Source organism: Lepidochelys olivacea (genome assembly GCF_965140295.1).
Source record: "Lepidochelys olivacea isolate rLepOli2 genome assembly, chromosome: 7".
Taxonomy (NCBI): domain Eukaryota; kingdom Metazoa; phylum Chordata; order Testudines; family Cheloniidae; genus Lepidochelys; species Lepidochelys olivacea.
The window spans coordinates 46,441,681-46,458,518 of NC_140417.1; the positions used below are offsets into that span (position 1 = coordinate 46,441,681).

General features: G+C 41.1%; 1 protein-coding gene across 1 annotated transcript in view; it reads left to right on the forward strand.

The window, feature by feature from the left end:
• RAD54L2 (RAD54 like 2) overlaps positions 1-16,838 on the forward strand; it is an 88,581-nt gene that overhangs the window by 27,101 nt on the left and 44,642 nt on the right. The window contains exon 2 of the mRNA XM_084634275.1: positions 8,468-8,671. Within this exon, the coding sequence (XP_084490401.1) occupies positions 8,524-8,671 (148 nt within the window). The 5' untranslated portion in view covers positions 8,468-8,523. The remainder of the gene's footprint in view (positions 1-8,467; positions 8,672-16,838) is intronic.

The window sequence follows — 16,838 nt, forward strand, 5'->3', positions numbered from 1 at the left end:
CCCACAACACCAAGCGACGGATGGTGTTGCCAGGCACTGTGGGATACATACCCACAGTCCATTGCTATCACTGTCGACAAAGGTGGACACGATCTGTTGACAGAGGGAGCAAATGTATATACGCTTTGGCAACTTTGCTTTTGTTGATTTTCTCCCCCCCCCACCCCTTTGGCGACATTGGTTTCATTGAAAAAGCTTGCCAGTGTAGACAAGCCCTTTGTGAGTAACATAAACCAGTAAACCATTTCTCAGCAGAATAAACACCTGCTTCCGGAGTGGCGTGTTCCACATACACACTGTCAGCCTATTACAGTCCGTTTTCTTCAACCAACAATGTACCATTTTGGTGTATAGATGCCCTTTTAACATAGAGCTTGTTTCCGGTTGTGAATGTGGTGGCAGATGGGTCTCACCTAAGGACTGTCAATGTCAATGCTAAGGATAGGGGCTGCCCAACTTCTTCATAGTGTGGACCACATTTTCAGAGAGACGGTTGTGGAAACCTCCCCTCCCATTTGTAATTATGCAGACCCATTCTTTTCCCATTTGCTGTATTAGCAAGTATATCAATTACTTCCAGAGAAAGTTAATAGTGATTAATATGATGGGTTAGGTTTTAATGTGTACTTAGCTGCTTCTGATGTAATTAAATAGGTGGAAATAAGAAGAGCCAGCATCATGTGAGCAACCATCTCTTCACAGACCTCCAGCGTGTGCTCTGTGCACCACCAGTTATTCATAAGGCACTGGTGAAGAACTGTTGCTTTAGGTTCATAGTAGTCTGATACAGCAAACTGAGTCCATCCCATTTGTGAGTACAGCAGAAGGATCTGATTTAAATCAGGATTTTTATATACAATATTACAACTTTAATTTTTCCTAAAGAAAAGTTACATCTCATTGGTTTGTGATAGAGCCAAAGCATTTTGACTCATGTATTTGCTTTATTTAGAAATACAGACTACCTGTTAGGTGAATGCTGTTTGAAAACACGCTTGTGCCTTTTTTGAACAAATACTTGTCTTTATTTTACACAACAGCATATAATGACTGACTATATATAATTTGTGGTGATGTTAATATATTGTGTAAGGTAAACTGTGAGAATTAAATAAAACCATTAGTCCTGACATTTTGTACTTATTGCGTTTTTAAATTCAACAGCAGAATGTTCATTGCATTGTCACTTTTGAAATTATACAGACGTTACCAATATATTTTTTCCCCATGAGCAACTTTAATGAATGACAACTTAGGCTTGAATAAAGACTGGTAGTGGATGGGTCATTACACAAAGTAAAACTATTTCTCCATGTTTATTCCCTCCCCACTCCCCCCACGCTGTTCCTCAGACGTTCTTGTCAACTGCTGTACCTGGCCCACCTTGATTATCACTACAAAAGGTCCGTCTTACACTCTCCTTACAGTGTGTATGGTAACGCCCATTGATTCATGTTCTCTGTGTATATAAATCTCCCCACTGTATTTTCCACTGTATGCATCCGATGAAGTGAGCTGTATGCTCAAATAAATTTTAGTCTCTAAGGTGCCACAAGTCCTCCTTTTTTTTAATGAATGACTTCTTCTCTAATGATCTATTTGTATGTTTTGCATGTGCCATTAGATACTGGATGCTATTTATTTATATAGTGCCAAATGTAAGTCTTTTTACAGCCTGAAGGCCAAAACTGGAATATTCATGCCCAAAATAATCCCCTCACACCCCACGCTCAACTGATTACAATAACTGACTAGTGATATAGTAAAGATTAAACTTAACGATTTCTGCAGAAATGCCATGGAATTAGAGCTGAGTGAAATTTTTTTGCTTGCCCAAATATTCAGTTTCAGGATGACTGAAACTATTCATGAATTTGGGTTGAATTTGGAAAATAGTTTTAATTGAATAAAAAAGGGGGAAATTTTTTTTAAGTCAAAATGGTTCATTTTGACATTTTGTTTTGAAATGAGCTGTCTCATTTAGAAAACATAAATTCAGATCGACCTGAATTAATTTTTTTTTTTGGACAAGAAATTGAAGAAAAAATCAGTTTTGATTAAAAATGAAACATTTTTTCCAGATTTTTTGGTTCAACCACTGAACCAAAAAATTATTTGTTCAGTTCTAATTGGAATTACCTCTTTCACCCTAATTTCTGTTTACACAAATGTCTTTGCTCCAAAATTGCATCATACCAGTCTATAATTTTCCTTCCCAGCATGCGCTGGTAGTTTGGAATATTTGGGGCTATAGAATTTCCCAGGGTTCTTGACACTTTGTTTATAGCCAGACATTACAACAACCAAGTCAAAATCTCTTACGAAACAGGCATTAAGGGACAAATCTTCCATAAATCCAAATAATGGTCTTGGCTCAAGTGAGATCAGGGAATGGAATCTTCTTTCCCCATTTTACATTGCAACTGCTAGTGCTGCCTCAGGGCTGCAGGGTTGAACCTACATCCTCTGCAAGTATTTAGATGGTAGATGTCTGCAGTTGTGGCTCCACATCCAAATCCCCCCTGCATGATCTGCATGTGGTAGGGAGAGTCCCTGGGAAGCACAGATGCTTTAGTATTCTGGCTATCCCTTATGGAGTGAAGTCCTTCCCACCTCTGACTGGGTGGACGGGATTTGATCCTGCCCTAAAAAGAGTGAGTTTTAGAGAACACCAGGGTTCCTTCTATAGTTCAGGCTGTAACCTTTCTTCATTGGATACAATTAACTTAGGCTTGAATAGAGACTGGGAGTGGCTAAGTCATTATGCAAGGTAACCTATTTCCCCTTGTTTTCATAACCACCCCCCCCACCCCCTTCCTCAGATGTTCTTGTTAAACCCTGGATTTGTGCTGGAAATGGCCCACCTTGATTATCATACACATTGTAAGGAGAGTGATCACTTTACATAAGCTATTACCAGCAGGAGAGTGGAGTGGGGGGAGAGAGAACCTTTTGTAGTGATAAACACCCATTTTTTCATGATTTGTGTGTATAAAAACATCTCCTGTATTTTCCACAGTATACATCCGATGAAGTGAGCTGTAGCTCATGAAAGCTTATGCTCAAATAAATTGGTTAGTCTCTAAGGTGCCACAAGTACTCCTTTCTTTATCCATGTTTCATTAAATGTATCATGTTTGTTTCATTAAATAAGTTGTTTGGACATGGACCACATGTGAGTGAGTCCTGTGATGGAAATTGCAGAGAGATGATGTGCACAGCATACAGTTTCAGTGACTGTCACGGTATTTGTTGCTTCACTTAAAGGCCCAGCTCCTGAGGACAAGTGACAAGTTAAGAATCCCTGCTCTCATTTAAAAAAAGAAAAAAGTGAGTTTCTCGCTCTCAAGAGTGTGGAGAAAATCTTGGAAAGGACAGTGAATTATGGATCTTAGTGTACAAAGGGTTGAGATTTTTTTAAAAAAAAAATCTAATCTTTAAACACGTATTCATGCTTTGGAAGCACCTAAATCCCTAATCCAGGATTGGGCCTCTCTTGTGCTAACACACAGTAAGAGACACTCATTACCCTAAGAAGTTTACACTTTAAAATATTCTACCTTTAAAAAACAAACCAACCCCACAACGGACCACCCCCCCTAAAAAACTACTTTTATCTTACCTGAAGGGTGGGTATAGTGCCTGATAGAGGGTGTCTTGGATATTATTTTGATATTCAGTTGGTGCAGGCTTTGACTCTCTGAACAGTGGTAAACATGAAAGCTCCTCTCTCTTTATTGTGTGAGCAAATGGAATGTTTTGGAATTTCCTCACTTACTAGTGCCTCCTGCCCCCTTTACTCAGCAGCCTCCCAATTTCTTGAAATTTGTCCAGGATCACAGGCTTTTTATATAATCCTGTGATGTAGAGGACTTGTTTACATATGCTGGTGCTGTTGGCCCTCTTCCTGTTCTCCCTGCATACAACCAGGATGCCATCTTTCCTTGTGTTTCTTTCCATTCTAGGGCTAGGAGGTTCACAGATTGATTGATTTAATGTGGGAGAGCTGGAAAGTCCAGATGAATAGTAACTTTGGTCAGTTGAAGATGATCTGTTTATCTCTTGCAAAGTGCCCTGCCAGCAGTGATTAAATGTGTGTGAGAGGTTGGAATAACCCTGCTGTAAAACAATAGAGGCAAATGCAATCTGGATATGTTATGTAATTCCCTTTCAAGAAGGCTTGGAACTGGGTCATATCTGTGTGAGAAATAAAGGTAGGCTGGTGTCTGTGTAATTCGTACCTGCCTGTTCAGGTTGCGTATCCCAGTTTTTTCAGGCAAGCTAGGAGCTCTCCAGAGAAACAGAGCTTATGCAATTGAAAATTTTTAGGGGAGCTGCCAAGATCTTGGGTGGAGGTGGGGCAGGAGGGATGTCTACATGATAATATGAACGGAAGAGTTTATCATATTTTTATTACACTGGAATCCTTTAGAAAGCTTCTGTTTTACCCCTGCATATCACGCAAACTGCGGAATAGTTTGTTAGATTAAGATGCACTTGCTACTGATTTCAAAGTACCTTAATAAGTTGTGATTCAAAAAAAAACAACCAAAAACCAAAAACGGGATGAGAACCTGATAAACCTTTACATATGTAAATGGCCTTTATAAAGAGGATGTGATCAATTGTTCTGCATGTTTACTGAAGGTAGGACAAAGATCTAATAGGCTTAATCTGCAGGAAAGGAAATTTAGGTTAGATATTAGGAAAAACTTTCTAGCTATAAGGGTGGTTAAACTCTGGAATAGGCTTCCAAGGGAGATTGTGGATCTGCTTCACTGGAGGTTTTTAAGAACAGGTTGGACAAAGGTATCAGGGATGGTCTAGGTTTGCTTGATCCTGCCTCAGCACACATGGATGGACTAGGTGACCTCTTGAAATCCCTTTCTTCGCAGCATTTCTGTGATTCTATGATGCACTGCAAATGAAGGTGTGACCATTGCATGGGTGGGCATACCCATAATAGTTATAATCTAGCCAGCATGAGTAACAATAGCAGTGTAGATGTGGTGGCATGCACTTCAACACAGGCTAGCAAAGAACAAGTCCAGTACATACTCTGGTTGATAGCCTGTTCTGAAATCCATGCCATCATGTCTACACTGCTGCTGTGACCCGTGCAAGCTAGACTAAAGTTATTAGAGGTGTGCGTACACATGATACAATCACATCTTCACTTGCAATGTAGACATACACCAAGTGATCCTCTTCTCCTCCCCCCCCCCCCAAAAAAAAAAATCCAGGGAGACCACAGTTCTAATTTTTCTGTGAATTATACAGGCAACACCAGCAGCTTCACAATTACAGGTCTGAAAGCAACCTGACTATTTAAGCTAAAACAAAATAGAAATATATTTTTAGACCTGTGCATCAGTTGGAAGGTATGTTTTTTGTTGCTACAGGTGCAAATAAATTGCTGCTCTGAAATAAACATCAGAATTTAGCACAGCACTTATTGTCAAGAAAAACTTTTTACAGTAGACTGGTTTAGGCTTCCTCCATTGCTCCCTCTTTTTTTTTCTCAGTAGCTGCTGTGGTCATTTATGGGTGATCTAGAGCAGTGTTTCTCAAGCTTTTTGATACCAGGGACTGGCTAGCTGCCTTCCTAAACTGTGCCAGGGAGGTCTCGGGGACGAGCATCAGTCTATGGACCAGTCGTAGAGAAACACTGATCCTAGAGCATGGAGCAAATAGTAGTGAGTCTGGGGATCTGTGGACAGATCCTTAGCTGGAGTGAATTGCCATGGGTCCATTTAAGTCAGCTGAGATTTGTGTTGTATCTGCCTTCTGCTGGACTCCAACAACCAACCTATCCTGTTTAGTCCACTTAAACAGCGGTTGAACTGTAAGAACTTTTGGTTGCTTCCACCAAAGACTAGAATTGAACCTGTAATCCAGTGATGAAAGGCTCCGTATCACAATACCAATCCCCTGAGCCATCGTCTTACCTTGATTTCATTTTCTTTTGTTCTCTTGCTTTCCCTTCGTGTCTTGCCGACGCATTCTCACTGTTACTCTTGTCTCGGTCTGATTACTTTAACTGGAATAATTTTAACAGACTTAGCTGTTAGATTTGTATTTTTTCAGGCCTTATTTTACAGGGTTGTGAGGTGTTTCTTAACTTCCAGGATATCCAGCCTATAGTGCACTGTGTTAATACAAATAATATACCAGAAAATGAAAGTTCTGCATATTTTATGAAAAGTTTATGTAGATATTGAAAGCTTGCCTACAGGCCTATTTTAACTGCTTGGAAAAGCGTTTTAGAGACTCATGTCCTTTTAAAATGTGTATTTCAATTCCCAAATACATTGCTGCTTAAATCTTCAGTGGCATCGGTGCTAGGGGAAAAAGCAGATGATTGGCAATGCATGAAGAAAAGGGAAAAGGTTTGATAAGGCACATGTAGGGTCATGCTGGTTATGTTGAATGGTGATCTTTCAAGGGTCAAGTTTGAACACATCTTGAGCTTTTTTCCAAGGATGGATTCGTTATCTACCATTATCTTCATTTTCTCTCCTTTGACACTTTGCTTTCCACCCACCCTATCCAATACTAAGATTCCCTAACCCTGTACAGCTGTCATATGACACTGTTCTCCTTGAAACACAGCTGAGACACTTCCAGACAGAAAGATCTGTCATGAAATCCATGCTGGGGCAATAGGTGGTCTGAGCTGACAAACCTGTGCTTTCATGATCACCTTGGTCTTTATTTCCAGTTTACTTTCTCATTCTATACAGAGGCTCCGACTGTGACAAACTGAGATGGGACTAGGTGAGAGTTTCTCTACAGCCCAGCATTCGTGTCCCATTCCCTACAGGAAGTAGCTGTAACCTGTCTTTTTTGGGCTGATGTATTGTTATCCCCTCCTGAGCTTTTATTCTTCTCCTTGCCTTCCTTTAAAAGGGATGGTTCAACCAATGGATCCTGGGCCCTTGTCACAGTCTTTCTTCGTGTTGTATTAAGGGAAGGTTGTCTTTGCCTATAAGATACACAGACCACTGTGAAAAGTTGAAGGCACTCAGATTAATAGGCTGCAGTATAAAATCCCATGGTACATAAAGTCTGTATGTGAAACTGAATTGCTGGACCATGAAGAGGTGTCAAATGATCATCTCAATCCACTTTCTGTTTCCTGGAAGTGACTTTTTCAGCTGGCATTTTGAACCTAAGCTTCAGACACACAGCAACATCTGAAATCAAATTGAAAGGTTACCTTTGTCTTTAATAGTTGTACATTTGGATTGTAGTATCTTGGAATTTTTTTAGGTGTTTGCATAATTTTTTATATAAAATATGAATATTTTAGCAGCAGCTTGTTATGCCAGTATTCACAAGAGGATTCTCCTGGCCTGCATGTACTAAGAATAACAAGCAAGATGTTCTGGCTTGAGTGATTAGTTGTTACATGTCAGTTGAGCCTCTGATTCTGGTTCCAGAGTTCTGAGCCTCCATCATCTTGGTACATTGCTGGTGAGCATAGTGTTTCTGCTATCTACAGATGACTTTGCCTGTGTTGTGAGGACTTCCTTTTAGAAGTTGAGAGCTAATTTTGTTTCGTATTTATTCACTCTGGGTCACGGGAGGAAGCACATGTGAAAAGTTCATTGGGGGTAGATCAGGGGCACAGTGTGGAGGTCTTTCATATCATACTTTGGCTAATACATTTAATTCCCTGGGTGTCTAGTCAGGTTTTCAAACCTTATATGTAAGTGGATGGGTATGATTTGGGTGTGTGGCAGGGAGAGGGTCAAATTGATTATATAAATTAGCTCACAAAAGCTTATGCTCAAATAAATTGGTTAGTCTCTAAGGTGCCACAAGTACTCCTTTTCTTTTTGTGTGGTATAGAGTGACTGAAAATATAGAGGAAGAGGTAGAGAACACACTGTAGGGAGAGAAAAAAGGACGGGGAAAAGGAAACCTACACAGAAGAGGAATCCACAGAGAAAGTAGACAGCATTACCACTGCTGTAGGAAAGAATAGGTGGAGTGAAGCCAGCAAGGGGAAGAAAGCTTACAAAAGTAAGAGAGATTAGTAATTAAAAATAATAATAATTAATAAAGAGGAATAACGGTACACAATAAGCAGTGCACACATGTTTTATTTGCATTCTGCAGGTTTTGGCCTTGGTGCATAGGTTCTGTCACGGTAGCACAGACATCTTTCACTATGGCTTCTTTGCTTAATTTTTGAGTATTGGCTAAATTTTTCAAGCCCTGGCAATAACTCATGCAAGATCTGTGAATAGATTGGGTGCGGGTTACTGCCTTCCTCATCTCCTCTTTAACGATTGTGTCCATGATTCTCTCTTCTGAGAGGATTCTGATGTCCATGATAAATATTAACTGTAGTTATGGGACCACACAAACTTGTCATGGGTTGCACTTGGAAGGCTTTTATATCTGAAATTCTGCATGACTGAGTTTTTCTTGAATGGATTTTTTCTTCCTACTCCTGCAGGGCTGCCTTGCAATAGACCATGAGCAGGTAATGCACAAGGAGCACCACTGGGAATCATGTCGGACGAGTCAATCTCAGGGAGTGATCCAGACCTGGACCCGGACTTGGAGCAGGAGGATATGGAAGAGGAGGAGGAGGAAGATGAAGAGGCAATGGAGGAGGACAATGACGGGGATGACGAGGAAGACTTACTCGATGAGAATGGTGAGTGATTGAGGTTGTGAGAACACACAAACACTTTACCATGCATAATCACTGGAACTGCTAATTCTCAACGTATGGCTTTGGGGAGCCCCATGGAAATGAAATCTCAATAGAGAGGGGAGAAAACAAACCTCCATTATGGGTTTTGCTGAGCATTTCAAGTGTAGAGACTGTTCATGCGTCAAACGTTTCCCAAAGAAAAATGTATACTGTTTGAACTATTGAATGAATCCCTCTTTGGTGTTCTGTCTTCACCCTTCCTGGATGTCTGGGATTATTTCTGATTGCAGTGGCTGGAATTCCGCTTCATTTGTTTGTGGGTGGTACTGTTCTCTTATTAATATTGACAGAGAGTCACTTGTTTTCTGCCTCTGAGAAAGGATATGGATTAATCATATTTCAAAAATTTGCTGTTCAGGGTGAACTACTGATAAGAAATGAAACCTAGAGTACTGTAACAGATGCAGTTGTGAGTATTGGCATTCAGATGCCGTTCTCCAAGGCTTCTGGTTATATCTGTATTTAAACCTGGGTTTGGAAAATCTTCGTTTAGTACTGGTGGAATGAGATAATAGAACAGCTATGCTGTCCATCTAGTGATTCTGGCTCTGATCTAATATAGTTCTGTATTTTTAAGTCTCTAAGAGAAACTGTCATAGGACTCCTGCTTTAGTTTGACTTTGTGTTGAAGAAGTGTAACTTACAGCAGTGGGGCCTGTGATTAGAGCAGGGGACTGAAAATAAGGACTTCAAAGTATATTCATGGATGTGTCACTGTGGCTGATTCTGTGTGATCTTGAGCCTGTCTTTAATCTTTCCAGATCTCAGTTTTCTAATCTGTAACATTATGATACTTTGCTGTACATATTTGTAGTCTTAATTCAGGTTTGTAAGGAACTTTGATATTCTTGAATCCTTATTAAAGAAATGCCTAACACTATTAAAAGGACACAGTTGGGTCAACTTTGCCCCATAACTTAAGTTTTTTAAAAATAAAGCTCAGACCAATATATTTTAAAATGTATTTATTAAAATTCCAATGGAAAAGTGTGGGTTTTTTTTAAAATAAACATTCCTCTTCATCTGTTTTGCAACTCCTAAATTGCAGCATTGTGAAGATGGTGCGTGAAATTGACTTGAAACTGAGTACCCTATTTTCATTGTCTAGTTTGAGGGAAATGGAAGAAGTACATAACATAAATAGAGAAAAACTAAGTAGACTTCCAAAATAATTTGTTTTGTCAACCTCATGTGTTATCTGTAAAGCAAATAAGGAGACCAAAAATGTGAACTCGTGCTCCTCTCTGCTTCTGTGAGCGTAGGGGTGCTTGTGCCAAAACCCAGAGAGCCCAGCTTTTGGAAAGTGGGGAGGGGGCAGCGTAGTATTATCTTGAGAAATTTCCCTCTCTTTGTTGTGAATACACTATGCATTCTTACTTGAGACAGGCTCCACCAACAGTGGGCTGCTAAGGGACAGCTCCTTCAGGGGGGATCAGTGGGTTCTGTAGGCTGAACCCCCTGTTACATATGTGGGGTTGGGAGATAGGGCAAATCCCATGATTCGGTTAAAAAAATGAAGACGAGTGAAAATTTGCTGAGTCTAGTCCTCTATGTGACAGTTACCCAGGTAGGTGGGCATGGGACCCTGACTTAATCTGATAGCATCCTATAAATTGGGCTTGTTACTGTCTGAGTAGAATCCTAAATGAGGGATAGAGGAGGAATGCAATAGCCTCTGTAATTGTTATATGAAGTGTAGGTGTAACTGTGTCAATCCCAGGATATTAGAGAAACCAGGTAGGTGAGGTGGTAATATCTTTTATTGGACAAACTTCTGCTGGTGAGAGAGACAAGCTTTCAATCTTACACAGAAGAGCTCTGTGTAAAATCAAAAGCTTGTCTCTGTCACCAACAAAAATTGGTCCAATAAAAGATATTGCCTCACCCGTCTTGTCTCTGTAATGGTTAGCCCATCAAACATCCCATTTAATCAGGGAATATTTGTGTCTAAGGCAAGAAAGGGCCTTATTGCTGAAAAAAGGTGCTGTTGGTGAGGGGAAAAATATAATTTTACTTGCATTTTTTCTGTAGTGCTGGAAGATAGATGTTAGTCTGTTGCCTTCTACTTTTGACCTATGCTGAATTCCTTTCAGTTCTGGAAGGACTGTCTTTAAACTGCCACTGTGATTCCAAGGAGGAAAGATGGATGACTTCCAATCTCTTCAACCCCTAACAGAGAACCCCTGTTCTAGTGGGGGTGGCTGTTTCAAGAGGAAAGGGGGTAAATCATTTTTGCTACTTCCCAGAAGATTTAAGAATAATGATTTAACAGCATTTCATGTGGGTGGATGAATGTTAAGGGAAAAGAGATCCCAGGGTCGATGGATTTTTTTTTTCTTCCTCCTCCTTCTGGGCAGCATAAGACACTGCAGCTGCTCCTTGGGGAACACTGTTTTTATTAGATGATTCCATCTGCTATCGTACAGGAGCATAACAAACTTTATTGCTCCTTGCATTCTGCCTCAGATCTTTGATGCAAGCAGTCTGAACAGTTCAGCCCTTTTTGGTGTGAGACTGGAAACTGGGAGGTGAGGCAGGGAAAAAGTGGAGCCTGTCATAATAAAACTGGCATGGAAAGGAGGCTCTTCTGTTTATGGAGGTGGGGATGAAACAAAAGGAAGGACTTGCCTCTAGCCCAGGAGCATTTTGAAATTGATCAGGAGGGTTTGTATTTTTAAGCCCTGCTGTGTCTCTGTGCAAACGTCATACTGATCCATGCTAGTAAGTAATAACGTATATAAATAAATATAATATATAATATAATATATATATTATTTTGGACCTGCCAGTATCCTTTTGTTACAGTGAGTCTTACATTTCTGTCAGAGAAAAGTATCGTAAATTCATGCAGGATGAGGGAATAGGCCCTTCAGACTCAGCAAAATGTCTGTGTACAGGATATGTTCTGTAGAACCTCATCAGCTCCTGTAAGACCATGTCCTGTATATAGACATTTTGCAAAAAGAAAAGGAGTACTTGTGGCACCTTAGAGACTAACAAATTTATCTGAGCGTAAGCTTTCGTGAGCTACAGCTCACTTCGTCGGATGCATCCGATGAAGTGAGCTGTAGCTCACGAAAGCTTACGCTCAGATAAATTTGTTAGTCTCTAAGGTGCCACAAGTACTCCTTTTCTTTTTGGAGATACAGACTAACACGGCTGCTACTCTGAAAATAGACATTTTGCTAAGTCTGCAGTGGTGACATTGAAAATCTCTCCTCTGTGTTTTGAGGAGAACACTGTACTTCATTTTGATTTCTGTTTTTCTTTTCTAGTAAATCTGGCATGGGCCAGTTGTCTGTATTGCTAGTTTTCTCTGTGAACTCATGTCTTGAGTTCTATTTGTGTCGAGCATATTCTGCCAGGGGTGTAAAGGCGGGAGGGAGGTAGCATTTTAGTGTGTACAGGATATACCTTCGTAAGTCTTGGAGGAACATGGGAAGATACTTTGGGTTTAAGTAAAGATGAGGGGGCGCCTTTCTGGCTGACTCCAGCATTTTAACTAACCCCATGAACTGGGTTACCTGGTGTTACCTAAAAGATTTCCACTGGAGTGGGCGTGGCCTGAATAGTGATGTGGGAAGGAAGGATAAGGCCCTCCCTAACACCCCCCACCCCCCTTCAGGGTATTGCAGACTAACAATGCTTCAGGCCAGTCTGTCAGTCTCTCTCTGTGTGTTTAACCTTTCAAAAAACACAAACTCTCGTTCCTAGTCTTCAGTGGTTTTTATAAAAGAAAGTTCCAAACAAAAGTGATGTTCTTTCCTCCCCCACTCCATCTTTCCCCCTATCCTCCCCAGCTTTCTGACAACAGCTTCCTTTCTGAGAGAGTGGTACAAAGTCTGGTGTAGTCGAAATGTTATGTAACCTGGAGTAATGACTTGCTTTACTTCTTTAAAAGGAGGTGATGTCACCAGAGCGCTCCTTCCCTCGAACCCATTGATTGGGCTATTGGGTTTTGCTGGTCTAGTAAAACAAGGTGAAATTATAACTACTACTTGGCTTTTTTCCTTTGGATCTATTGTATACGAAGAAATACAAAATGAAAATCCTTCTGTGTAATTTCAGAGCAGCCCACATCCACTGGTGTGTGTTTTCTGTGCGGATTCTTTCCAATGTTCCTTTTACCCACTAGTGTTTCCCAGGGTTTCCTAAAGCCTCCCTGAACATGGGGAGTAACACAGTTGTACAGGGAGTAGAGGTCAGATATAGAGACCATTTATTAGCTGATCAAAGGAATGCTGCCAGATGGAAGAAAAAGATCTCTTTATTTCTCTTTTCTATTTTGTTTCTATGTAGGAGACTCAGGGTTTGTCACTTATTGTCCAGAAAAACTGGTAGTGTTGTTTTTCCACAAATATGCCTAAAGGTTGTCAGTACCTTTCTGTACTAATTTGTATTATTTTTCATGTGCTCCTTCACAATCAACTCTCCATAGCTCATAATCAATTTTAATAATAATTCTTTGCACTTGTATAGTATCTTTCATCTGCAACTTTAAAAACACTGCAAGAACACGAATGAAAGAAGCTTCACAACACAATGAGATTGATGCTGTCTCGATTGTACAGATGAGGAAACTGAGGTGGGAGGGGAGGGAATAACTTCATAGAATCATAAAATATTAGGGTTGGAAGGGACCTCATGAGGTCATCTCGTCCAACCCCCTGCTCAAAGCAGGACCAATCCCCAATTTTTTTTGCCCTAGATCCCTAAATGGCCCCCTCAAGGATTGAATTTACAACCCTGGGTTTAGCAGGCCAGTGCTCAAACCACTGAGCTATCCCTCCCCCTGCTGAGTCAGTAATGGAGCTGGGAACAGAATCCATGAATCTTGACTCCCAGTGCTCTGCTCTATCTTTTAGACAACACCCCCAATAGTTTTACCTGAAGCGTATAATGAACATAGTTAAACGCTTCCTTGGGGTGGCGGGAAGTAAACTAAATATCAGCTCCTGGTTTAATTTTTCTTTAATTTCAGCAGGCATTTTACTAGAATATGCTGGTTTCACCAAAACATGGTAGCTCAGGTTAAATCAAAGATGTACTTATTTTACTTTATATTATATGTTGCAGGGGTGCAAGAGCACGTTTGGAAGAAGATCTTTTTAGTTAAATGCCGTTATTCTAAGAATAAGTTGTTTTGCTCAATATAGCTTAAAAATTCTCCTTCAGAAGCATGAGGCTGAAATCTGAAACAGTATGTAGTTTGTAGTTGTGATAGTGCTCTCTGGCTTGCAAAAGGCATTGTAGGTATGGATAAATGTGTTCCATTACTGTGTTTTTGTTTCCCATTATGTACTCTCTGGTTTATAATTGTTGGATTGCTCATGGATACTATAAATGAGTGTCTAAGTGAATTAATGTGGGAAAGAAAACATCCCAAAATTACATGAACAAAGATATAAAGTGAAAAAAGTTGATCAAATTTGTACCTATTGCCTGATCCAAAGATCATTAAAGTTCGTAGAAAGACTCCCAGTGGGCTTTGGATGAAATTCTGTTCTAAAAAAAACCCAACCACCCCAAAACCAAAATACATTATAATTGCTGTTAAATCATATTTTGTAGGTAGAATTTGATGTAGTTCAGAGGTTCTAGATTGATTAGCAGCATCTAAACCATCCCTCCCCCCATCTTCCCCACGTGGGGGCATGGGATACTTCTATGGGATACCTAGGCAGCAGTGACCATGGGATGGTTGAGTTCAGGATCCTCACAAAAGGAAGAAAGGAGAATAGCAAAATAGTGACCCTGGACTTCAGAAAAGCAGACTTAAACTCCCTTAGGGAACTGATAGGCAGGATCCCCTGGAAGGCTAATATGCGGGGGCAAGGAGTCCAGGAGAGCTGGCTGTATTTTAAAGAAGCCTGATTGAGGGCGCAAGAACAAGCCACCCCGAAGTGCAGAAAGAATAGCGGCAGACAACCAGCTTGGCTTAACAGTGAAATAGTCAGTGAGCTTAAACTCAAAAAGGAAGCTTACAAGAAGTGGAAATTTGGACAGATGGCTAGGGAGGAGTATAAAAATATTGTTAGAGCATGCAGGGGTGTAATCAGGAAGGCCAAGACACAGTTGGAGTTGCAGCTAGCAAGGGATGTGAAAGGTAACAAGAAAGATTTCTACAGGTATGTTAGCAACAAGAAGGTGGTCAGGGAAAGTGTGGGACCCTTACTGAATGGGGGGAGGCAACATGGATTCACCAAGGGCAAGTCATGCCGGACCAACCTGATTGCCTTCTATGATGAGATAACTGGCTCTGTGGATATGGGGAAAGCAGTGGATGTGATATATCTTGACTTTAGCAAAGCTTTTGATAAGGTCTCCCACAATATTCTTGCTAGCAAGTTAAAAAAGTATGGATTGGATGAATGGACTATAAGGTGGATAGAAAGTTGGCTAGATTGTCGGGCTCAACGGGTAGTGATCAACGGCTTGACGTTAGTTGGTATCAAGCGGAGTGCCCTAGGAGTTGGTCCTGGGGCCGGTTTTGTTCAACATCTTTATCAATGATCTGGATGATGGGATGGATTGCACCCTCAGCAAGTTCGCAGATGATATTAAACTGGGGGGAGAGGTAGATAAGCTGGAGGGTAAGGATAGGATCCAGAGTGACCTAGACAAATTGGAGGATTGGGCCAAAAGAAATCTGAGGAGGTTCAACAAGGACAAGTGCAGAGTCCTGCACTTAGGAAGAGAGAATCCCATGCACCGCTACAGACTGGGGACCGACTGGCTAAACAGCAGTTCTGCAGAAAAGGACCTGGAGATTACAGTGGACGAGAAGCTGGATATGAGTCATCAGTATGCCCTCATTGCCAGGAAGGGCAACTGCATACTGGGCTGTATTAGTAAGAGCATTGCCAGCAGATCGAGGGAAGTGATTATTCGGCACTGGTGAGGCCACACATGGAGTATTGCATCTAGTTTTGGGTCCCCCACTACGGAAAGGATGTGGACAAATTGGAGAGAGTCCAGCGGAGGGCTACAAAAATGATTAGGGGGCTGGGGCACATGACTTATGAGGAGAGGCTGAGGGAACTGGGGTTATTTAGTCTGCAGAAGAGAAGAGTGAGGGGGGATTTGATAGCAGCCTTCAACTACCTGAAGGCGGATTCCAAAGAGGATGGAGCTTGGCTGTTCTCAATGGTGGCAGATAACAGAACAAGAAGCAATGGTCTCAAGTTGCAGTGGGGGAGGTCTAGGTTGGATATTAGGAAACACTATTTCACTAGGAGGGTGGTGAAGCACTGGAATGGGTTACCTAGGGAGGTGGTGGAATCTCCATCCTTAGAGGTTTTTAAGGCCCGACTTGACAAAGCCTTGGCTGGGATGATTTAGTCAGTGTTGGTCCTGCTTTGAGCAGGAGATTTGACTAGATGACCTCCTGAGGTCCCTTCCAACCCTAATATTCTATGATTCTATGTTCTCGTGTTTTTTTTTCATGATGGTGATGAAGTTACGGAGAGGGTGTGATGTTTTGGGGACCACCCAGACCAGTAAGGGGTTTTGTCACTAACTGCCCTGTGACCTTGGGGGACTTCATGGTGGTTCAGATCCCTGACACCAGTAGCCAGCCCACAAGCACAAAGTCTCACCCTGGCTTTTATCAGGCTAGTTACTCCTTGCAAGGTGACACCAGGATCCCCTTCCCTCCCTCCTCCCCCCCCCTTCCTGAATATCCCCAAATTCATCCTCCCTGAGTTTTAATTACCAGTACTTTGACTGTTCCCCACTGTTTTTTCACCCCCAAAGGTGTGAAACCAGTCCCCCAGTTACCAGCTTTCTTTGGGATACACACTTCACACAGTTTTGCACACCAGAAACCTGCTTGGGGTAAAAATAAACCAAAAGGTTCTTTAATAGAAAAAAACACAGATTCAGAGATAAAATAGAAAGAGAAAGGAAACATATACAAGTAACACTGAAAATCGACATAAAAATGCAACTTCAGGCTTTATACTTCCATATTAGATAAAATCCCTTTTTTTAATACAAGTTACTTATTGCCCATGAACAAGGGAATGGAAGGAGGACATACCAATTATCTAGTACTAGCACATAGGATATTGTTTGTGCTAGTACTAGATGCTAATTGATATGTCCT